The 23,629-nt window shown below is 34.3% G+C and overlaps 1 protein-coding gene across 10 annotated transcripts in view; it reads left to right on the top strand.

Annotated features, from left to right (window-relative positions):
- Positions 1-23,629, top strand: part of USP34 (ubiquitin specific peptidase 34) — a 131,187-nt gene that overhangs the window by 73,959 nt on the left and 33,599 nt on the right. For 9 of the 10 annotated variants that reach the window (XM_035322425.1, XM_035322427.1, XM_035322419.1 and 6 more), the window contains 19 exons: positions 67-150; positions 370-456; positions 1,489-1,689; positions 3,056-3,138; positions 4,475-4,515; positions 5,516-5,640; positions 6,692-6,844; positions 7,979-8,083; positions 9,190-9,245; positions 9,350-9,470; positions 11,738-11,921; positions 17,485-17,648; positions 18,737-18,802; positions 19,963-20,109; positions 20,198-20,254; positions 20,351-20,428; positions 21,141-21,235; positions 22,235-22,407; positions 22,975-23,128. In XM_035322425.1, the coding sequence (XP_035178316.1) occupies positions 67-150; positions 370-456; positions 1,489-1,689; positions 3,056-3,138; positions 4,475-4,515; positions 5,516-5,640; positions 6,692-6,844; positions 7,979-8,083; positions 9,190-9,245; positions 9,350-9,470; positions 11,738-11,921; positions 17,485-17,648; positions 18,737-18,802; positions 19,963-20,109; positions 20,198-20,254; positions 20,351-20,428; positions 21,141-21,235; positions 22,235-22,407; positions 22,975-23,128 (2,174 nt within the window). The remainder of the gene's footprint in view (positions 1-66; positions 151-369; positions 457-1,488; positions 1,690-3,055; positions 3,139-4,474; positions 4,516-5,515; positions 5,641-6,691; positions 6,845-7,978; positions 8,084-9,189; positions 9,246-9,349; positions 9,471-11,737; positions 11,922-17,484; positions 17,649-18,736; positions 18,803-19,962; positions 20,110-20,197; positions 20,255-20,350; positions 20,429-21,140; positions 21,236-22,234; positions 22,408-22,974; positions 23,129-23,629) is intronic. The other variant, XM_035322418.1, reaches the window with a different exon arrangement.

Genomic DNA, 23,629 nt, shown 5'->3' with positions numbered 1-23,629 from the left:
CTTAAACTGTGTTTTGTTTGTTTGTTTGTTTGTTTGTTTTTATGACTTATACTTGTTTGTCTTTAGGGAAGTTACAGTGATCTTTACCCAGACTCAGATGATTCAAGTGAAGATCAAATAGAAAATAGTAAAAACACATGGAGCTGCAAGGTCTGATTTTCCTACAGTATTTTGTGATACATATTGTAGTTTTTCAAAAAAAGATGTAAAATGAAAGTCCATTTGAAACATTATCTAAGGGTTTCTGATCTCAAATTTGAATAGAATATTTTAAAGTTTTTCTGTGTTATCAAGCCTGTAGATCTAACTGAAGTTGGTGATATTTCTGCATTTGCTTTTTCTCACATTGGTTCCATAATATACTTACAGTTTGTTGCTGCTGGAGGGCTCCAACAATTACTCGAAATTTTTAATTCTGGAATTTTAGAGCCTAAAGAACAGGAATCATGGACTGTGGTAGGTGATTATTCACCCTTTTACTCCAGAATAACATAGCTGTCCTTTATGAGACATATGTATATATACGTATAAAATTGGCAACGGTTTCTCAAATGCTAAAAAGACAGCAGGCATACCTTTTATTAAAATGTTTTGACAACAGGCATACCTTTTATTAAAAGGTTTTAAACAGATTTTTAGGTATTTGTTCTAAAATATATTAAGTGTTAGAAACAAATTGTTTCTAACAAACAAATTCTTTCTTACTCTGTTCATAAGCAAAAGATTGCATGATGACTTTTATCGTTCTGTCCAGAAAACTTGGACATCACCATGAAAATAATTACAAATTCTGCAACTAAGTGCATTGTACTGGTCACTGAACTTAAGCAGATCATTTACGTATGTAGGTGCTAGACAGTTATCTTTTCTGTGTTGCTGTGAAATGGTGCTCTTTTTTGTTGTTGTTAATTTTACTCTCACACTGCAAGTTTTGCTGGTGGAGCTGACCATGTGCTGTGTTGGCCATAGCTGCACAGCTGAGAGCCATGTAAACTGATCTCAAGAGTTACTAAATCAATCAGTGGGTTTTGCCTCTGCATGTGATATTACAATACAAAATGTGATTTCTGAAGTACTATCTGCTGTCTCCTTGTGGTTAAATGTATTCAACTTGAAAGCACTTCTGTATGCCATACCTACTACACTGTGCTGTAATTGAATGCAATGCAGGGAAAGCTATCAACTGTAGAGCTTAACCTCCTATACTATTTACTCTGTGGTATTTCATGCACACAATAACAGAATGTCTTGAAATGCACCTGTTAATAAGACTAGATAATAAAAATGCCCTTCTTGTAAGAGGTAATTTTTTTTTTAATACCTTTCCTCTTTAGTGTCTATTCTTGTGAGGTTTTGCCAGTTAGAGTTCTAGGTGTTTATCCTTTGTAGCTCACTTAAGCTTTTCTTGTCAAATTCTGTAGTAGACATAAAATTATTTGTAAAATAAATCCCTGCAAAAAGAAAAAATCATTTCCTTCTTATTCACAGTGGCAGCTGGACTGCCTTGCTTGCTTGCTGAAGCTGATATGCCAGTTTGCAGTTGATCCTTCAGATCTGGATTTAGCTTACCATGATGTCTTTGCCTGGTCTGGTGTAGCAGAGAGTCACAGAAAAAGAACGTGGCCAGGCAAATCAAGGAAGACTGCAAGTGACCATGTGAAGGGCCTTCATATACCTCGTTTAACAGAGGTAAGAGATAAACAGTGTATCTGTTTTGTGAACTTAAATGAACTTTGTTGTGTGAAGCTTTTATTTTGGTAATAAAATAATATAGTGGCAAAGTTACTAATATTAATCTATATGCTACATACTGTTATCTAAAATATAGTTTAATTGTATTTGTTTTAAACCTGCCAATTTTAAAAGCTGGAACTGAAAAGTTTTTTGATGACTGGTGAGCATGTGAAATGGGAATTTCAGAATTCCAGTGCTTTATTCCTATTTCTTACATTTTTTTCCCAAATTATTAATGCTGTTTTTATGGTAACCTTTCATACTTGCTGTCGTCATGCTTAGCAAATACATTTTTGTGTCCTTTAGTGCACACTAAGTGTGAAGGAACTTACTATACTAAGGATATCTGAGCAAGTGTATGATAAACATACCTAAATGCATAAATATTCCTCCCAGATTCTTGCCTGCTAATTTCCAAATATAGACCAAGCCTGATATTTAATCAATAGTATTTTGTCATCAGATGGCTAGAGATACATTCACTATAAATTGATTGCTCTTGGGCACAGGACCAGTTGTGATTGCAGGAAAGGGCAGATTTGAACTGAGCTGGAGCCAAACTTCCCATTTGTCATTGTTACACAAGGAAAGACCCTAACTGTTCTATAGGGATGAGGTATTTTTGACAAAACATTCCTAAATTGCCAAAGCAGATACGATACAGGGAAATTATTGAATGTATTAGCTTTTTTAATTTTCATCAATGAATATTTTTGATTGCAGTGGATTTGCTGTCTAAATACTTTAGAAGTCTTCTTTCTAAAGTCTTTAAAGACTTTCTATTCAGACTTCTCAGATTTGAAAATTTTGTATAGCTCTTTTTGAGCTATACATGAGCTCTTTATGAGGCTCTTTTTAAGATTAATAATTTAAGTGAATGTGTAGTCAGTTGAATGTGTCAGTCACAAAGATACAAGCAAAATTTACATATTCAACTTCACCCACAACATTGTCTCCTCAAACCAGTGATTTTAAAAACAAAGTTAATGTTTGTTGTTTTAAGAAATACACTGTTTTTTTTACTAAAAGGATTGAGAAAATGATTGATTTTTCTATTCAATTATGTTGCCTAAGAGGAATAGAATGAAATTTTATCATCTAGGTGTACTCAGTGAAACACAGGATTTTACATTTACTTTAATAAAAAACAGAATATAACTTTCAACTGCAGAGATGTTATCGTTTCTCTTTTGCTGTTCCTTCCTCTACACAGGTGGGTTTTTTTTTTTTAAGATTCACACAGTGTATAATTTAAAAAACAATCAAAAAGCTTGTTGTTATATTAACTGGTCTTTTTTTCTTTTGACTTCAATTTTTAAAGGTGTTTCTTGTACTTGTCCAGGGAACCAGTTTGATTCAGCGACTTATGTCAGTTGCTTATACATATGACAACTTGGCACCTAGGTACAATATCTTTTTATTTTTGTTATAAAGTATGCACATTTTCCTTGGCTGTTTTAAATAGAATTAATAGCTCTTTCAGTTGTAGTTCCCATTAACATCCATATCAGAAATTTAAGTATATAAGCATTAGATTTGCTTTTATTAGTCACCTCTTTTAGTAGTTAATCCACACTTATGAGTCATGGAGAGAACTCTCAGTGGTCATCAGCAATAAAACAATCACTGAACTAAGCAAATTGCCAGAAATAGCAATAGTAATAAATAAATAAAATAGAAACAACAACAAAACCTACATGTGAAGTAATTAATCACCATAGAATCCCTTATATAACCAGTTGTTCTCCAAGCTATATGACGTGGAACAACAAGATATGTACAGGATTCTGTCAGAAATTCTCGAACCAAAACTATTGCTTTGTTGTCTTTGTAACAATTAGCATTGTCAATTTCAAGGGAAAATTTGAAGTAACTTTATTTTTAAGCCGCTTATTTATCAGCTGTCTTTGACTTGTTTTCCCCACCCTAATGACATTACTTTATTTCTATTGAAATTCCCCTTCTTTTTATAGTTAGTGTGCATGTACTGCAGGCAAAATTGTACTTTCAGAAAATGGTTATTAGTGATTTTTGTCCTTTTTTCCTGAGAAAAGCAATTCTGTGTAAGACTATATAGTGACAGAGTTGGACTGATCCTGGGGTGGTCAATTTTTTGACACATTCTGTGTTGTAGAATTACTTGTTTCCAGATAAGGTATAATGTGTTTTACCATATTTTTTAAAGATTGATAACGATATTTAGAGCATTTCCAGCCAGGTCTACAACTCTGCCTAAATGTAACCTCTAGCTGAGTGATTTTAAGAATAATTTTAATTATATACAATATGTCTTCCATTTTATAAACTTCTACTGCCATTTTCAAAAATGTAAGTAAATAAATACAAGCATTTACAGTATGTCTAAAGTTCACAAATATTTGTTTAAAGTGTGGTTCCCCGTAACAAATGCTAGCTTTCTTCTGTATGGGTCTGTTCTTGGTTCCATTTTATATCATTTCTTTCTTGGACAATATAAAGGGGTTGCGGATATTTTCTCTTTACTTTTTATCTTGTAGTCAGTAAAGCTTTAGGGGAGGTGATTTGAAGATCCTACTAGCTTTATAAATATTGCTAATTTTGAATACTGCATGAAATGAATCTTTTTAGGATTACAGTATTAGTTTTCTTTATGGGTACTTAAGAATAACTTTGTTCTTACTGGCATGTACTTACATTTCTAAGTGGTAATCTGTTCTGATCTGTGATAAAGTTCAAATGGCTTTATCTTCTTCCTGTTCAGGGTGTTGAAAGCTCAGTCTGATCACAGATCAAGACACGAAGGTCAGTGCTGCAAATTATTTGTATGCTATGAACTAATAATATTGAAAACATATCGAAGATAACAGGTTATGTGTTTGATTTATTCCACCGTTAGTGTGCTATAAAATTGTGTACCTTGATAGCTCTAGGGCTGTTACAATCTAAGTGCTAAAACACAGAGAGGTCCTAAAAGACCTGCGTGGCTTTCCTTCTCTGGTAATTATTTATATGATTGAAGTATTGTACGGTAGTTACGCCTTCATCTCCAGAATAGCTGTTTTTGATAGGAAAACCAGCAGTATTCTTTTCTGAAGAGCAGAAGATATATGTAGCACCATCATATAGTCACTAACAGTCACCTTTATGCAGGTTTACAAAAATAATTCTGGGCCCAGAATTCCTTGGAGATCCCCAGTTCAGCCTTCCTGGGGAGGATTCCTACAAAAGGTCTAAATGGCCTGTGTCAGGTTAGGTTTGTATGAGAGTAATTGCCAAAAGTACAGCATAGGTGTGCATAAATATAGGTAGGTCTCCTAAGCTTGTACATTGCCTTTGTTTTTTTTTTTCACTTTGTTCTGACCTACAGATTTTCATGGCTATGAACCTGAATTCTCAGTACGCTATGCGTCACATACTAAAGTCTTACTCTTGGCTGTTAAGAAGAAAAGAACTGATGTGCTAGTTAGTCTGGGGAAATGTTCATGTTAAGAGCTGAGGCAACCCATCTCCAAAGTAGCAGCTCACTACTTTGAAGGAGAGATGCAGGAAGGGGTTGTGCTCCAGATTTTGAGTATTTAGTCAAATTAAACTGTGATCAGCAGTACAATGATCAGTATTTAGTAAGCATATTGGTGAAATTCTGAGCTGAGGTAGTGGCTTATGTACCAATAAGGACTTAGTCTTGTACATTAAGATAATTAAAGTAAATGTCATTTGTACTAGAACTATGCAACCTTTCAACCTAGAAAGTTTATTCTGTTAGAATTACGATACGATTTACTCTCATCTCATTTCCTATTAGTTACTCATTATTCAATGTGGCTCTTGGTGAGTTGGGCTCACTGCTGTTCCTCGGTGAAATCCAGCCTGGCAGACAGTGATCATTTGCAAGACTGGCTAAAGAAGCTTACCCTTCTTATTCCAGAGGTATGTTAAAGGAGAGGTTGTTACTAATTTGTGCATAATATGGAACAAGATTAACTTTGGTTTCAAGCTTCCATTAATTTCAAATCATGTTGTTTCCTGCTAAAAGTAAGCAGGTTCTGACTCAGTTACTTGCAGTCCTGTTTAAGAAGTAATCATTTGTAGTAAAAATACTGTGTAAGATGGCACATTTGTGGCTGATTGCAAACCAGTTTATAAACTTCCCATCTTTGTTCTTAGCTTTTGGCTGAAGGTAATTATTTTGTTGTAATTTGCTGGAATTTCTGGATGATGCCCTCTAACATGGATTAATCTAAATATACTTCTGCCATTGTGTTATTTTTTCAGCTGTACTTTTTATCACAAAATGGGGTGAATAAGAGTTGAAATAAACATTTGTCATCAATGAATCTTTGTCTAGCTTTAAGTAATTTTTTTTTCTAATGTAAGACAAACCTGGAAATTGCATAATATGCACAATAGATTATTTATTTATTTATTTACTATCTATTGCTTAAAGGTGCAATATGGACACGATGAGGTGATTATCGGTTAATTATTGCTCAACCACTGAAAAAACATATGTACTGTCTCCATTTAAAAACACTGGAACTAAATGAGCGCAAACTGCTGAAGCTCAATTAGAGATAGTCTAGTTTTTTTTTCTTAGGAATAAAAGAAGATAATTTTTCTAGTGAAATTAAATTAACCATATAGTTTCATATGCGTAAGCATAGAAATGCGTAGATAAGCATAGATATGCATAGCATCACAGATGTGTTCCTACTTTGCCCAGATGTGGTATTTCAAGAGCTGGCTGTAGTCTTTACTATAGAAAATATGTAACTTGGGAGACAAGACTTTTTTGTTACAAGGGTATCTTCAGCATAGAAGTTTTTTAGACCTATTCTGCCTTGATAACCTGGTAGGCATTATGAGAGGAACTTAATTATGCATATATGGAAGGAAAGTCAAAAAAGAAAAAAACAAATCAAACAAAAAATAACTTCTAAATAATGTGTGCAATAATTTTATTTATTTATTTTTCACACAGACTGCCGTTCGCCATGAGTCATGCAATGGTTTATACAAGTTATCTCTCTCTGGTCTCGATGGGGGAGACTCAATTAATCGGTCCTTTCTGCTGCTGGCTGCATCAACTTTATTAAAATTTCTTCCTGATGCTCAAGCTCTGAAACCTATCCGGGTAAGAACTTAAGAAATTACAAGACTTCGTTAAAGATATATTTTAACTTCTGTTAATATAAAAAGAGAAAAATGGTAGCACATACCATCATTATGTCTGACATACTGTTTCTGATCTGCTAAGATATTAAGACCTTTGGTTTAGATGCTTCGAGAAGCTTCACAGAAGTTACAGCTGTGATGCTAAAGTGATTGATACCTTGCCAGTGCTTGGAGAAAAGTAGAAAATGGCGTTTTGAAAGTGTTGTGGTTCTGGAATTTTAGCATCCACAGAAGATGCTGTTAAGGAATAACAGTTGTGTATTCAGTAAACGCCCCATCTTCCCTTTTAAATGCAGCCAAGTCCATACATAAATCAATAGTTTTATATTTGTATAGGTGTCCTCTGTTGTTGTAGTTAAGCGTTACTGTTCCCCAATCGTTTCTGTTTTTCTTTTGGGCTATTATTGTCCTCACAGTTTCACTAAATAGAAGAGATTCTAGGGATGGTGCCAAAGCTACTTTCACGCTGTTAATGTATGGAGATTAATAGAGATGGTTTGAAATAACCTGGATGACTTGGCCTAAAGTCAATTAGGAATTGTAGACATACCAATGCATATCAGAGAAGGCTATGCTCACTTCAGCTAATGTAGGTCTGAAGAAGACCACTTGTATGACTGTGAAGTCTGAACCTAGATTCGGGGGAGATTCTGAGAAAAAAAAAAAAAAAGGTTGCATTAAAACAATCTGCAGAAGATTTGCATTATTTGACTAGCTTTCAGAAGAGTTCAAAATGGGATTTTTACTAACGTGTTGAACTGATATTCATGCAAATTTTCCTTTGTTTTGCCCAGTCTAATATTGAATATTTTGCAATTTGCAGTTCTGAGTACAGATTTAATACTATTGTAAATTTTTTAAGGTTCTGGCAGATCATCCTGACAGTCTTTCAAGAAAATGAATAAGTATTTCAGAAGAAAAATAGAACATACAGTGTTACCATTGTAAAATTCATTGTTCTTGTAAGGAGCTTATCTTAAGCAGGGGCATGTAGAAAGTAATATTCTTGTAACATTGCATTTATTGCACTGCTTTAATACAATTATTAATACAATTAACGAAAGCATTTTTATTATTATTTTTTTTTCCTTAGATGGAGGATTATGAAGAAGAACCAGTGCTACGACCAGGTTGTAAGGAATATTTTTGGTTGCTGTGCAAACTGATTGATAACATACATGTCAAAGATGCAAGTCAGGTATGTTTTGCTTTGCAGTCATAAAAATGCTTGCATTTTTAAATATTTCTATTCATATAATTTTTTTCATTGAGAGTGAGACAATTTTACTAAATATATAGTGAACTGCTACAAACTGCTCTCAGAGCATTCCCTTCTCTTGACTTTTGCTGCTGTTTGGTGTTTTTAGTAGCTCCTGGTCAAAGGAAGCTTCAGACACACACCCTGTAGAGTCAAGAAGGGAGGGTGCATATAATGCACAAATAGAGTGGGCTATGTGAAGTTAAGAGATGTGAGTATTGGAATCATTTAGGAAAGATTGACTCTTGGTAATTTCAGTGAAGGAGGAGGTGAGCAAATATCTGACATTAACTGAAAGAGATGAGAAAAAAATTTAATTAGCAGCCAATTAGCACAGGTCAGAAAAAATATTCCCCCTTTTGAAACATCCCCAAAGGGTTAAAATTAACTTTTTAGGCACCTTCTGCAACAATGTCTGCTGGCTGGACATGCTACATAACTATCTCTAATTTATTCTCAGTGCTTTGGCAGGAGTATGGGAAGGGCAGGAAGACAAAGCTGTAAACCTTCTTTCTGTAGTGTTGAAAAAAGTCTTGTCTCCTAACACCTGATGGTCCCAGTAGAGGCAAAAATTTTGGCCCCTCCATCTTTCTTCCGCTCAGTTTCCTACCATTTCCATTTTATTAATTGAGGCTCTTAGCTAGGCTACAGTTCTGCATAGTTCTTCTGCATGTTGCTTTCAAGCTTCTAATAACAAGCTTCTGTGTGTTCCTGTGAGAAATAAGAGTTAAATATTTAAAATAGTAGTATTCAATTTTTTCAACATGAGAGAGATAATATATTTTTGGGATCTGGAATTGAAAGAATAAGTGTTAATTTATTTAAACTGTACATCATTGATTTTAAAAAACAGTTTTACCACATTTGTAAAAATGTATTAAGATACTGTTGCAAGAACATTTGAAAGAGTTTTAATTGTTCCTGTTTTCTTGTGTACAATAGCAAATTTCCATCCAAAAGAATAATCATAGTTTCAGGCTGGACTTTAATTCATGACGTACATAATTTTTTTCCATTTATATACCACTTTCTTTCTTTTTAATCAGACCACACTCCTTGATTTAGATGCACTAGCAAGACATCTTGCTGACTGCATTCGGAGGTAAGGTTTAGTAAAGTAATTCCATTTGTAAGTTGCATTAAATTTATTGCTAGTGGGATAGACAGAGTTTTTAACATTTCTTTTATATGTATGTATATATATAGCAGAGAAATCCTTGACCATCAAGATGGTAATATAGAAGATGATGGACTTACAGGACTGCTTCGCCTTGCAACAAGTGTTATTAAGCACAAACCACCTTTTAAATTTTCTCGTGAAGGGCAGGTAAGAAAAGGACCCTGACAGAGATCAAGACAAGGTCATATCTTTTTACTGTACTTTCTTCACTACACCTTTTTATCTAATATTTTGATTACAGGGCTTAATACATGAGAGTATGTCATATTTCTAGCCCTGGGTGATTGATGAAAACATGTCTCATTCCTTAATTAATAAGTAGTATGTACAGTGCCTTCCATTTCTAACAATATTTAACTTCAGGATAAAGTTCTTACATCCTAGAGATTTTATTTATTTTCATTTCTTATGTCTGATTTTTTTTCAAAATGGATCAGTATTGACTACTTTAAAAGAATTTAACAACAGCTGCTTTTTGACTGTATCCTGGGACAGTTGTGATCTAAAAGTAGCTTTTAAGCTCTACACCTACCCAGTGGCAGACGCGTGTAAAACGAATACTGCAGTTCACCTGTCCACAAAAAGATCCACATGATCTTTTTCTTCCCTGCTCAAACATGTCAGAATTCAATCAGATAGAGCAAATACAAGATTAAGAGTATTAATCGGAAAATGATAGATCCAGATCTCTGACATTACTTCTTTTCTAGACTATGAGACTGCATTTTAGAGTGGCTGGTGTGCTAGGTCACCTGTTTGAAAAAGGCTGCACCACAGCACTAAGCTGTAGCCCATAGCACAGTCCCAAACTCCACATGCTAGTAGGTAAAGCTGGTCTGCTGAGCTGTAACCATCACCTGGCAAATACGGTTAGGAATGGAAACCAGTCAGATTGCTGCCCCATGAGCACTTGTGGTGCAGAGTTACTACGAAAGCAGGTATCCATTTATTTTTAATTTCATGCATAGTGGGATTAAAATGTAACTCCAAAGCGCAGAGAAATCTGGAAGAGCTTTTGATAACTATTGTGGCCAGGAGAAGACCCCTCAATATTATTCAGACGTAGACATGTGACTGTATTTATAATATTTCATATTAGTGCTATAGGAATTTCTCTATACATTGGAAAAAGACTTTTTTTATGGTGATTTTTTGTTTGCTCTGCAGGAGGCTATCTTTGGAAATATTTAGATTTGATTTAGATTTTACTGCAGCCTGACCTTTTAACATAGGGAAATCCAAGAAGAACATTTCTTTAATTACAGTCTAGAAATTGCAGAACAAAATATAATAGTTGTACTGGTAGCTGTACTTTACAAAAGGGAGAGAATTCTGTCCCTAAAAAAAATGGAAGAAGATATCATGTAGGGAAAATACAAAATGAAGGTTCTGCAGAGGTAAAGGATAGAGGGTTTATTGTCTGATCATGTAGACTACTGAAATGATACACTACTACTATGATTTAATTACAATTTGTTAAGATTGCAGCCATTTTGTTGCAGTGAAGTGTAGGAAGTAGATCATGTCATCGGCCCTGGGCATAAAGGTTTTGAATGAATTGCTGATTGTCTAAGGGATTTTGCTGAAATACCATTTTCTAAATCAGTTAAATTTTTCTTTCATGTTCTCTCATTATACCACTTGGATGACTAATTAGTAATGTTCACTTAGTAGCTGAAAGGCTGAGGAAAGCCTTTCACCATCCTGTACTTCTTTGAACATGCTATAGCTTCTGGAAGAATATGACTACCTTTTCCTACAGACCTAGACAGATTTTGATTTCTTGTCATCTTAATATTTTACATTTTGTTATAATTTTATTGAATTAAGTTGACTAAACAGAACAAAGGTACTGAATTTTAGACATAACACAACTCCACTTTTCAGTGTATTAATCTGGAAAGATAAATATAAATAACAATGTGTTACGGGTCTGTCATCCAAAGGCAACGTGACTTGGTACAGCTGTGCTTTATGCCTTTTATAGTTCAGTTAATATTCCAACAGAGTAACAATACCAAAATATATTTGCAGTATATATGATACATAAATCAGTGCATGTTTTATGGTTAATTAGTGATTCATAAAACTCAGACTAGTAGAGTGATTATGTACTATGGGAAACCGGTCTTAAATTTATTAAAAACACATGTGTATGGTTTGTCAAATTGAATTATCAGTCATGAAATCAAGCATAATTTGCCATTCTTTTTCACCGGACATGTTTCTCTTTAGTCTGTAATATAAATAAAATTGTTGAAATTTGCAATTTAAAACTTGTATATGATTCAGAAAGTTCTATACATGATAGAGGTCCAGAAAGTATACAGAAATTTCTAGAAGATTGGAAAAACACAACTGTCTTTTAAGAATGTGTTCAAACTGCTAAACCTGCTGACGGAATTGTTTTACAGGAGTTTCTGAGAGACATCTTCAATCTTCTGTTCTTGCTGCCAAGTTTAAAAGATAGACAGCAGCCAAAATGCAAGTCACATTCTTCAAGGGCTGCAGCATATGACTTGTTGGTAGAAATGGTGAAGGGGTCCGTGGAAAACTACAGGCTGCTCCACAACTGGGTTATGGCACAACATATGCAGTGTAAGAATCTTCGTTCATATGTAGCTTTTGAGTATTTTGTGGAAAATGAGTCCTTTTGTATCTTCTGTTCATTTTGGTTGTTTTGAATTTTTGGATTTATCAAGTTCAGTAAAGTAAATGGGAGGGTAGCCATTATATGGACTCCTGAAGACTGCATGTTTGCGACAGGGTTGCTAGCCACTGTTGTGAACAGTACTGCAATCATGGAATTTGCTTTTCTGCCTGAAGTACACCATAAGTGTCTTCACTTAATAACTGACTAAAAATAATTAAGCATGGATGTTAAGAATGCATAGGTAGAAACAAGGAAAATCAAAAAGGACATTGCATTTTTGACTTAATCTGGTTAGCCACACTTTCCAAAAGTAGTGATAAAGTAAGACATTGGTCGCACTAACAGTACTTTTAAAATTCCCTTTGTAGCTCTGGTAGTTATCCAGCATCACTTAAAGAAGTGTCACAGAGCAGATGTACGCGTCTATTGCTCACCTAGCAAAAGAAAGAAATTAATCACATGTATAATTTTCAGATCATCTGTTCTTAAATTCTGCCTACTTAAAGGATGCGGCCCTCTCAGATGACACCAATACATTGTTAGAGTGGATTTTACATGCTTCATTAGCTTGTGCTGCTTTGCCTTTTTAACATGAAGAAATATGAACTGTTTATACCTAAACCAAGGTCCATAAACCACGCTGACTAAAGTATAGGCTCCTAACAGCTCTGTCATATTTTACAAGTCTTTGATATCTTTGTAGTTGACTTTCAGTCTGTACCCAGACGTCTGCATACAGCACTAATACAATTTTGTTATGCCTCTTGGCTTTCATGCTTCCTGGTTTTTGGAAACACAGTTCCTATGTAAAACATGTAAATTACCAAAATCTGAAGCCAGTTAATATTTTATCTTTGATTTGCAAATTCTTATTAGGCATTTTTAGCTTGATAGATTTCCTTTTACATGTCCAGCTTACATTCTGGTAACCTGAGGATTTGTAATTTATTATAATCAATGGAATTGATGTAGTGCCTTACAATTCAGGAAGCTAAAGAGAAATCTGATCTTAATGTTTTGAGTTTTGTAGTTGTATGCCTGAGGCCTTCTAAAAAGCCTCTAAAATCTCATATGTTTAGGGAAAATACTGTGAAGAATATGGTGTATGAAAATACCTGATATTTGTGTGTGCTGTGAGTGCACCTGCTACTGCTGAGCCTGTCGGTATCTCTCCAGGTGCAATCATCCATTTTTTTACAGTCAGTATTTTTTAACTCAAAATCCCAGTAATTCAAGCTACTGAAATTTTCAGTAACATTTAACAGTTAGTGTATTCTTCCAAATATTCTTCTCTAGATTGTTTGTTCCTTTCTGAGTTCTCCAGAATTACACGGTCCATGTTCCTTCTACATATTCAGTGTATTTCAGTTTCATGAATGTTAATAGAACTGGCAGAGTACTGTTGTCTCTTTATGTGCTACTGAGCACAGGGCTTCTGATACCTCACTTGTTTTAAAGTATTGTTATTCCACTGATGTGAATCAAAGACTCTTAAAACTGGATTTCTCCTCATTGCTTATCTCTGTAATCTAACTAGTCTTTTAAAAATCTTAGTCTTAGGCCTGTTGTGCCATTTTACACAGGAGATGCATTAAGGAAAATGTTAGTAATTTCCATCCTGTCTTTGGTTTTAACATTTTGGTTTTGTGGTTCACTGGAGAAATTTTTGATCCTGTAACTTGTACAGTTGTCATCACCTAGTCTGACCAGTTGTCTTTTCTACTCTACCCTTTTTTCTCACACCCCTAACCGATTGAAGCCAGGATGCTCTTAAAAGATTGCTTTAATTTAGTGTAGCAATGTAAGGTACAGTTTTCAAAATGAAATCATATTTTTAAAGGATACCTAGTGTATTTTCCTTGGGACAAAAGAAAGGATTTTAGGGTTCTAAGTAAAAATGAGATGTTAAGACTCTCTTCAGGCAGTCATATAAAAACATACTACTGTGTGCTGTTCTTCAGACTTGAGCTAGTATAAGTAATGTAAAGTAGTTGTAGTAAAGTTTTAAATTCATCAGCATTTTTAAGGTGCTGGCTTACATTGCCATATGCAAAGCAGGTGGAGGAAGAAACTTAGCTGTATAAAATGGGAAGGAAAGAGTCTGTAATTCAATGATGTCCCTCCTAAACCAGCACTCCTAAAGGAAACATGCAGTATCTTTGTGGATTTTCAGCAATTTTCAGGAAACTAACTGCTAAGAAGCTGATGTTAGCTGACTTTTGTCCTTGCTTTTCTCAACAGGGAGGGCTTACACCAAATGCAGACTTTGATCTTCCTGGAGACAGGATTTGGATACCCTCAATTATTCATAAAATTTCTTGTTGGGGTTTTGGGGTTTTGCTTTCTTTAAAGGCCAGAAATAATAAAAACATTCAGTTCAAGGGAGGGGAATAAAGAGCAGCTGCCTTGCTATCTGGGAAATTCTTTAAGATAATATCTGATGTTATGTTTGGAGCAGAAGCATGATCAGAGGGTGGAATAGAGAAAAATGCACAGTCATTGAGGGGAGAGAAATTAATTTTACTTGAAGTAGAATGTGATGGTTGCAAGTTTGGTTACAAGTTCCGCATTTCTTCCTGAGAAAAGGCAGTTTTCTGTAATGACAGAGACAAATAATGAAGATAAGACATAAATGAGGCCAAATTTACCTTTCTGGTTAAGATCCATATGGAAAAAGGAAAGCATTTATTATCACAATGAAGGTAGTTGCTTAAAAGACCCAGGACAGAGAAAATAGGATCCTCCTGAGAAATTTCTTGTAGAATTTTTGAAAGCCCTTAGTCATATATAAGTGGGAGGAAGATACTCCAGCTGTTCTCATGAAGTATAAAGAAATCATCTGATTTCTCTGTAACTAACACTTGATGAGCCATAAGCAGAGCAATAGGGGTTGAGTCCTTACATCAGAAAGGGTGAATGAAGATGCTGCAATTTAAGGATTTTAGTTAGGTGAAGGAGTTTTGTGTTCTTCTATCACGCTAATGACTTTCACTGGGAGTTTAAACGTTGAGGAAAGCTTTGTTTCAAGTGGCTGGTCAGGCCAATTTAACCAGGTAACATTAGGTTATGCTACTGAGATTTGTTAAAACACGAGAATGAAAACTCTCCTTCCCTACTTGAAGCTGCAGGGCTAATGGTTGTTTTGATGCCAATGCCAAAACGAAGATTACAATAATTATTTGTTGTGCAACAGAACATCCTGTGGGTCTGGTATCTGAGGATCTGTTTAGAGGATGCCAGATAGTTCCTTGAAATTATAGCAGGAGGTATGAATTTAGATGAATGCTTAATAAACCTTTAATCCTTGACAAAGTAATTAAGGCTTTAAAATGTGAATCTTGAGCCCACATAGCTTTCGTGGATTGTAAAATAAAAAATCAAAAAAAAAATCACACCTAGACTACTCTTTTCCCCCCGGGCCCCCCTTTTTTTCTATATATCTGAACAGAGGTGCTGAATTACTTGTAAGTTGTTCTACATTTTTGGAGAATGACATCTTTAAAGTTATTGTAAGTTTTCTTGTCAAACCTCTTGAATACCAAGGAAGACAGGCTACAGTGAATATCTTTGTACGGTACATGAGTTCTTCTCTAATTTAGTGCCTGTGTCATCTAGTTGCTTCTGCAGGTCAAATAATTATTTTCCGATTCTATTCTCCTGTGTGAGATATGGAAGGTAAAGTCTGTCAGTGTCTAGAAGCAGTACGAATCACTTAAAAGTGGTTTGTGTAGTCTGGATACCATCTTCTTGAGTGGCAGGTGAGAACTTTCCCATTCTTACCATTTCTTGGCAGCCATTTCAGAGCAAGGCTTACTGAGAAGAGTCTGTCAGACTTGCTTAACTTGTCTAGTGCCATGCTGTTTATGAAATGGATTGTTACGTCTCGTATAAAGTAGAGGGGAATAGAAAACTTACAGGAAAAGAAAATCTCTTTTCAATCTGATTCTTTATGCAATTCGCTTCCTGCTTCCCCTATTTTTCTTACAGATTACAGATTTCTTTGGCTTTCAGGTGCAATAAGAAACATTCCTTTACCTCCTGTAAAAGCTCTTCCCAAGTTTATTCAAGCTTATGCATGGACAAGCACTCTTATCTCTGATAAGCATCTATCTGTCTTTGGTATTGATCAAAAAGATCTTTTGCTAGCGTGGCGGCCGTTATAGCAGATACCTTTCTGAAACCAGCTTCTAAAAATAAAAGTCTTGTTTCATGTGGGGTTAGCTCTGATAGCACATGGGTGTTTTGCTACGTGAAAAGAAGGCTCCCTAACTTAAATCTCTGGGTGCAGAGACTGCTTTGCTTTCTTTCAGTGTGACACAGCAGTGCACGGGAATGGGTAGGGGAAATGGCAAGTAATTTTGTGTGCTGGGGGAATGACTGGGGTACATTTGGGAGTCTCTAAGTGTTGCACATTACCAGTTATCAGTATGTTGTCACTGCTACTGGTTTAGGCAGTGCGAGTGCTGTAGGGGAAGGAGCGTCCACTATGGTTGGCTAAAGAGCTGCTTTGGTTCCGTTTTAATTAAAGCTTTTGCACAATTGTGTAACAGCAGCACTTATTAATATGCATAACGCAATGCATTTAATGGGAAAATAAGGTGGACAAAAAGAGAATTGAATGAAAGATGAGGGAAGGAAGTCGGTCTATAAGAAGAAAGAGCTAATAAACAGAGGGCTGGGGGAACAGCATTGCAGATTTAGAATGCTTTGGGTTGGAAGGGACCTTAAAGATCATCTAATTCCAACCCCATAGAATGAGCAGGGCTAAGCTCTTAACTTAAGAAAGCTCAGTTCAGCAGAAAGCCTGCCTTTTTAAAGTCTGTGCATCACTTTTCACATCACCTGTTAACTGTCACTGGTCAGAAGACAGAATAGACAGATCATAGCGTAGATAACAGGGTTGCCATGAAGTTGCTACAGAACAAGAGTAATTTTTTTAAAATGCATTTCAGGAAAAAATATTATGAAAATAACTTTCTTATTTATAAAAAATGCATAGCACCCACTATTTAGAAAATGTGGATGCTCTTGATGTTCAGTTTTAATGAAGAGGCCAGAAGACCGTTACTCCATGTGATACTACCCCTAGATCAACTGCAGGAACTGCCACTTGCCATGAATAACGCACATCAGAGCACAGCATACTCATGTAAAAGTACCAAATCATTGCAATCCATAGTAGCGTGTGCTGCCACACTTTGTTACGCAGAGATTGGAGATGAAATGCATGGAACTGCGTTTCAGGGTACCACCTCTCACTTTCTCAGGGGTCTGTCTCACCTTTGTAGAGGCATCTAGAAAGACTTGCTCATGTATCCAGATACTAAAAATACTTTCTTGATATACCCATAATGCATTTTCTTAAAGAGCAGGTACAGTCTGGCTCAGAATGCAGAAACTAGATGTATTTCATTAATGTAAGCATAAAGCTTTGAAATTCATTTATGTCTTTGGTAGTTATTATGGGAATTGATTTTTTTGTGCATATGTGATACGTATTTCTTCCAGCTTCCCATGCACCTTACAAGTGGGATTATTGGCCACATGATGATGTTAGAGCTGAATGTAGATTTGTGGGTCTGACTAATCTTGGAGCAACTTGTTACTTGGCATCCACGATTCAGCAGCTCTATATGATACCAGAGGCCAGACAAGCAATCTTTACTGCAAAGGTATGGTTTGCAATCTTACGTTCTTTATTTGGAATTTTGTAAAAGTTTAAATTTAATTTTTAAAAAAGTTTTTTAAAAGTTTGGTTAAAAATAAAAGTTTAAATTTTCATTTTTCCAATGAAAAGGCTGATAAAATATGTATTTACTTTTAGGACTTGTTTCTTGCTAAAGAATATTTCTTCAGGACTTCAGTTTGCTCTGTGTTTGGTTAAATCCTTCTGCTGATGTCTAAAGTGAAGAGATTTTTAAAAATACATATTTGTAATGCAGTATGTTCTTAAGGTGGCATTATATCAGCATGTTCTCAAACTCATATTTCTGTTGCTGTCAAATTAGATTGATTCAGGTTTGTTTTTATATGACTTGTCTGTTATTTCTTATCTCCTAATCTGTCATTTTGTTAGAGTAAACGCCATCATTCTTGAATGTTTATAAAGTCCTTGAGCATGCTTCCGGAAATATTGCAAGTCTTTTTAAATTATCCATTGGGTAACTTTCAGAAATATTAATATTATTAATTCTAACTATTTATTGTAACAGAGAAAGCTTCATTTTGGTCCTTAATATCAGTAGCGTACATGTAACGTGTGAAACACCCTGACTGGCAGTGACCTCACTGTTTTTTATTGTTACTTAATTTCAAGTAGAATTAGCAAATCATGAATAAAAATAAAAAATAAAAAGGAAGGTGCTGGTCTGCAAGTGGAATATACTGTGTAGAGGATTGATCGGAACTTCCACCGTGTCTATGAATTAGAAAAAAGTATTCCAAAATTAGTACTGTCTTTTCTGGTACTTCCCCAAAGTTCCTAGCTGCTGCACATCTTTAGAAAGTAGAGTTACCTTTTGCCACGGGTTTAATGTCATGCCAAAAAATGAGCAGGAAATGCTATGTATATGTGTAACATAGTGAGTGTGCTGTGTGTTCATCTATGCAATTATTTTTCTTAATTGTCCATAATAAAGGTGGTTTTTTTATTATTATTATTATTATTTTATTTAAAAAGATCATAAGTTCTTCTTCTGAAGCGCTGCTTTTGGAAAGTTATAAGCTTAGAGGTTAATTTTTTTAAATGAATTTCTTTTAGTATTCAGAAGATATGAAACACAAGACCACTCTACTAGAACTCCAGAAGATGTTTACATACTTAATGGTAGGTGCTGGCTGGTGTGAAAGAAGATGTTTTATAACATGCCCTATTTTTCTTTTTAAAAAAGGGGGGGGTGAACAAAATACAAGAAAAATGTAGATACCATTCTGTATGTGAATTCTTGACATTGTTCAAGACAGCTCACTGATGTTAAAAATGTCAAACATTTCTGAAAAGGTGATGATCCTTGTTGGGTCCCTTCCAACTCAGGATATTATATGATTTTTAGTACGATATAGGAAATTAAAAAGAAAATTTGAAAAAAGAAAACGTGGAGAGCTGAGTGTTTTTGTTCTTGGCACTGGCTTTAGTCAAAGAAAATCATAACCACTTTGAAGACAAAGAGAGAAAAGGAATTCAAGCATTTAGTGCCTGAGATGAATCATAGGAAAAATAAATCTAGGTATTCATGTAAGTATAAAATCACAAAGGAATATAAAATCATACTAAGATCTATTATTATTAAAACCTTTAAGAATGACTTAATTCCAAACCAGGTAACATTAACAGTGTCTTGTCACACATGGTTAAAAGCAAATAGTATGTATATCGTTGTTTACAAGGGCAAAGTTCCCTTTGCTGTAAATAAGTTCTGCATCTCCAGTGTTAGCATTGGATGGGTGATGTATTCTAAAGAAATGTTGTATAATGCAAGTTCGTTTCTCTGAACACCTGCAATGGAGAACTAGACAGTGTGCTTTTATACAATAGAGAAGTCTGAATGAGAATTAAGCACTTGTCAAGATCCACGTCATTACTGTTCAGAAATACATAAGGACAAACTGATGTTTGTCATACCATATTTTGTATCTGAACATATATGCAAAAGCTGGCAAAAACTGGATGTGTCGCATCTTCAGCCAAGTTCTTCTAATAATGGTTCCTTTCATTAAGAATTATTATTATTTTTTTTGCTAATATATTTTATAATGAGTATTGTAATAATGGTAGTTTAAAAATTGCTTCCCATTTCATCAGAGGCATTTAGGCACTTACACAGCTTTGTTGCCTAAAAGGCACGTAGAGATACTGTATATAAATTATGTCCATTTTTAAATAGACATATAGCTATGTTCTGCATATCTATGTAACTTAAAAGTACAAGGATTTGTGGATGATTTGTTTTGCTTATTTTTCTTTTATTTATTTATTTATACCTAAAGGAAAGTGAATGTAAGGCATACAATCCAAGGCCTTTCTGTAAAACCTATACCATGGATAAGCAGCCACTGAACACTGGAGAGCAGAAAGATATGACTGAATTCTTCACTGACCTGATAACAAAAATAGAAGAAATGTCTCCTGAACTGGTGAGTTACTGAGAGGGAGCAAAAGGGAGCTTGAAAAGTTACGGATTTGCTCAAATATCCTTGACAGAATTTATTAATTCATTCACAGAAAAATACAGTGAAAAGTTTGTTCGGAGGTGTTATTACAAACAATGTTGTTTCTTTGGTAAGTATTCTTTTCTTATCCTTACCTTTTCCAATATACTTTTTAACCTCTCAAAACAGTTATTTAATTGCTTTCTCTTTCATTGCTGTGATTTAGGACTGTGAGCACGTAAGTCAGACTGCTGAAGAGTTCTATACAGTAAGGTGCCAGGTGGCAGATATGAAGAATATTTATGTAAGTACTGCCAGAATGGGGTGGGTCAGATCACAACTGTAAAAGAATGCAGTCAATTATAAGAGACTTTCTGTACATTATTGTATATGCTGATGCTTTTTGTATCTGTACTCTAGTTTTGGTGTATTTCTATGGTGATATTAATAGGTAATTCAGTTGAACTGGTCTGTGTTTTCTATGCAACGTGCTGTCAGCTATACTTTTGGAATTGACTAAAAAGCTACAGACAGTAATCATTACTTACTCCCTTCTGTGTTTAAAAAATGGTCACGTTTTATATATGATTTGTAAATGTCAAAAGATTTATATATATACATGTATTACTAAATTAATTTAAAACTTATATAAAATCATTTTAGGTTATCTTTTTTAAAAAAACAATTATTAATCCTCACACTTGGAATTTGTATTTAGAGCACCTGAATTCTTTAGGACAGCTCAGAATATTGAGTACCATTTCTCTGAATTGGTTCCTGAAATTTGTGTTTGGGTTCTGGTCTTTCTGTAACAGTCTCAAACGCTTAGTTCAATTGCATGCTCTTTCTTTAAACTTTTGGGTAGTTTTGACCATCTTAGTTTCATAGCTTAAGATAGATAGGTTGATTAAACGTGCTGTAAGACTTAGAGGGTCTTGTAAAGCAGGCTATGTAAGCACAAGATTTAAATACCTAAGATAAACATAAGCTCCTTCTTTATTGTTTATGATATGTAGGAATCTCTTGATGAAGTAACTATTAAAGATACCTTGGAAGGTGATAACATGTATACATGTTCACATTGTGGGAAGAAAGTGCGGGCTGAAAAAAGGTATGATTAAGAAGAGTTAAGTGTTCCTAAGTTTTTTGTTTTGGTTTGGTTTGGGTTGTTGTTGTTGTTTTTTTTTTATATATATAAATTACTGAAATTACTATTTATTCAGTTCACTAATGTGAAGACCTGTGAGGATGTGATCCCTATACAAATGATCATATAACTAAGAAATCAAATTTCCAGAACAAAGAATATAAGATAACTTAGGAAAAGATCACCTAGACAGCAACATGTTCAAGACCTTTTTTATGTAAATAAAAAAAATGTAGAAATCAGTGACTTTTGAAATTTGTTATTTTCCAGTTTTTAAAATATCAAATTCTTTCAGAATTTGTTCAGAATTTTTATTATTCATTATGCAGGATAATTCCTAAGGTTTCATGCATAGCCCTAAATTTCTTAGTCTAAAATTAGTAGTTCTATAATTATTTCCATATTTTAAAAAGTCTACTAATAAATACAAAGATGAATTAAAATTTTGCATTGTCTCTTTATTGCAACTAACATAATTTAATTCTTAAAGAGATGAAAAACCTCACAGATGTTTTTATAGCTGTTATAAATAGCATGGGTGAAAGTAGCCTGTTAAAATAATTAATATCAAGTTTATGAGATAAACAAGATATGTTCTACATTGAAACTTGTCGGTTACAGGATAACAACTCCATCTAATGAGGGGATTTGCATTGGTAAATTATTTCATGACTCATATTACTATATCATTTTAGAAAGCTGTCACTCATGACAAGCAGATTTGCTCTCCTCCAAGGCATAGTAATACGTTAAATGGAATTGTTCAGTAGGCTAAATCTGACCTTTCTGCAGCTGGTTATGCTACCATACTCTTAAGACATTTTGATTGCTGAATTTTATTTTTATGTGACTTTGTAACAGGTTTCTAATTTTACTTTTGAATAAATGTGTTGAAAATCATTGTGGAAACACAATTCAACCAACTAAGCTTTTCATAAATCATAACTATTTTTAATCCTTCAGGGCATGTTTTAAGAAACTACCTCGTATCTTAAGCTTCAACACAATGAGATACACTTTCAATATGGTAACTATGATGAAGGAGAAGGTCAATACTCATTTTTCATTCCCTCTGCGTTTGGATATGACACCTTACACTGAAGATTTCCTCATGGGAAAAAATGACAGAAAAGAAGGTATGCCTCACAGAATGAATCGCAAAGGGGTTTTCTCTTTCATGTTTATACCATTTTCTGTATATGTAATGTATGCAAACAAGTAGTGATTTTTTTAAAGAAAATAAAATTAGTTTTAATTGACCTATATTTCCAAAGTCACGTATTTTCTTTAATACAAGAAAATTGCCAATTATTTTTGTTTTCCCTTGCAGTTCAATTTGAATTATTCTTAAATTCATTTTTAAAATATGACAGATAACAAATAGTTGTATACAGCTTGTTACTAGCCTATTTTGATTTTGCTGAGTAACACTTGAAACAGAAAAGGGCTGACTGACAGCCGTCATAAATAAGATGTGCTAACTTAGTTATTAGTTCTGATCTCTTCAGTAGTGATGCTTTAGAAAACACTTTTCTGTGCTCTTTGTTCTCAGTATGGACTTTCTGGCTCTCATTGTGCACCAATGAAAAGAAAAAAATAGAAAATATTTTAAGCGTAACTTGAGGAAATGTGTGTGTAAGACATACTAATATCGAAGCTCACGTGTTTATGAAATAATTAAATACTGTATTAAATTACTTAAGGTTTTAAGGAAGACGGTGAATATTTGAAAGAAACTGAGAGTTACGAGTATGATCTGATAGGCGTAACGGTTCATACAGGAACTGCAGATGGTGGACATTACTACAGCTTTATTAGAGATATAGTCAATCCCCATGCTTACAAAAACAACAAATGGTGAGTTATACACAGCAAAATTGTATCATTTTATATCTTCAAGTAACTAAAAATGTTTACTTTGTCAATAACATAGAAGCTATGTGCTGTAGGTTCTTCTCAAGAGCACAAGATTTTGGAATTTGCTAGGTATGCATATATCAATTTATATATATGTTTTTGTCTGCTGTACCAGTAATAGTTGTGGAAAGTCTTGGATGCAGGCATCAGGAGAGTAGCAGGCTTGTCTTACAGTGCAGCAAATACTTGATTCTTGGCATGAATATCAATGACTACTATATCTATTTCAGTATATATGAACAGTAAGATTAAATAGATGATCCTTCATCATAAAATCAGGTTACCTTTGAAAAGCATACAGCAGCATTAATGATTGTGGATTTTGGTCCTTTTCATTTTCTCCGTTTTCAGTTATTTCTAACAACAATTTGAATTATTCTTCCCTTTAAACCCACTGCATCCTGTGTGCCAGATAAGATGTTACAATACGTAGGTTATCAA

The sequence above is a fragment of the Oxyura jamaicensis genome, chromosome 3 (genome assembly GCF_011077185.1).
Source record: "Oxyura jamaicensis isolate SHBP4307 breed ruddy duck chromosome 3, BPBGC_Ojam_1.0, whole genome shotgun sequence".
In the NCBI taxonomy this organism is placed as follows: domain Eukaryota; kingdom Metazoa; phylum Chordata; class Aves; order Anseriformes; family Anatidae; genus Oxyura; species Oxyura jamaicensis.
Note: the sequence above shows the minus strand (reverse complement) of the source record. Positions and strands in the feature narration are given on the sequence as shown.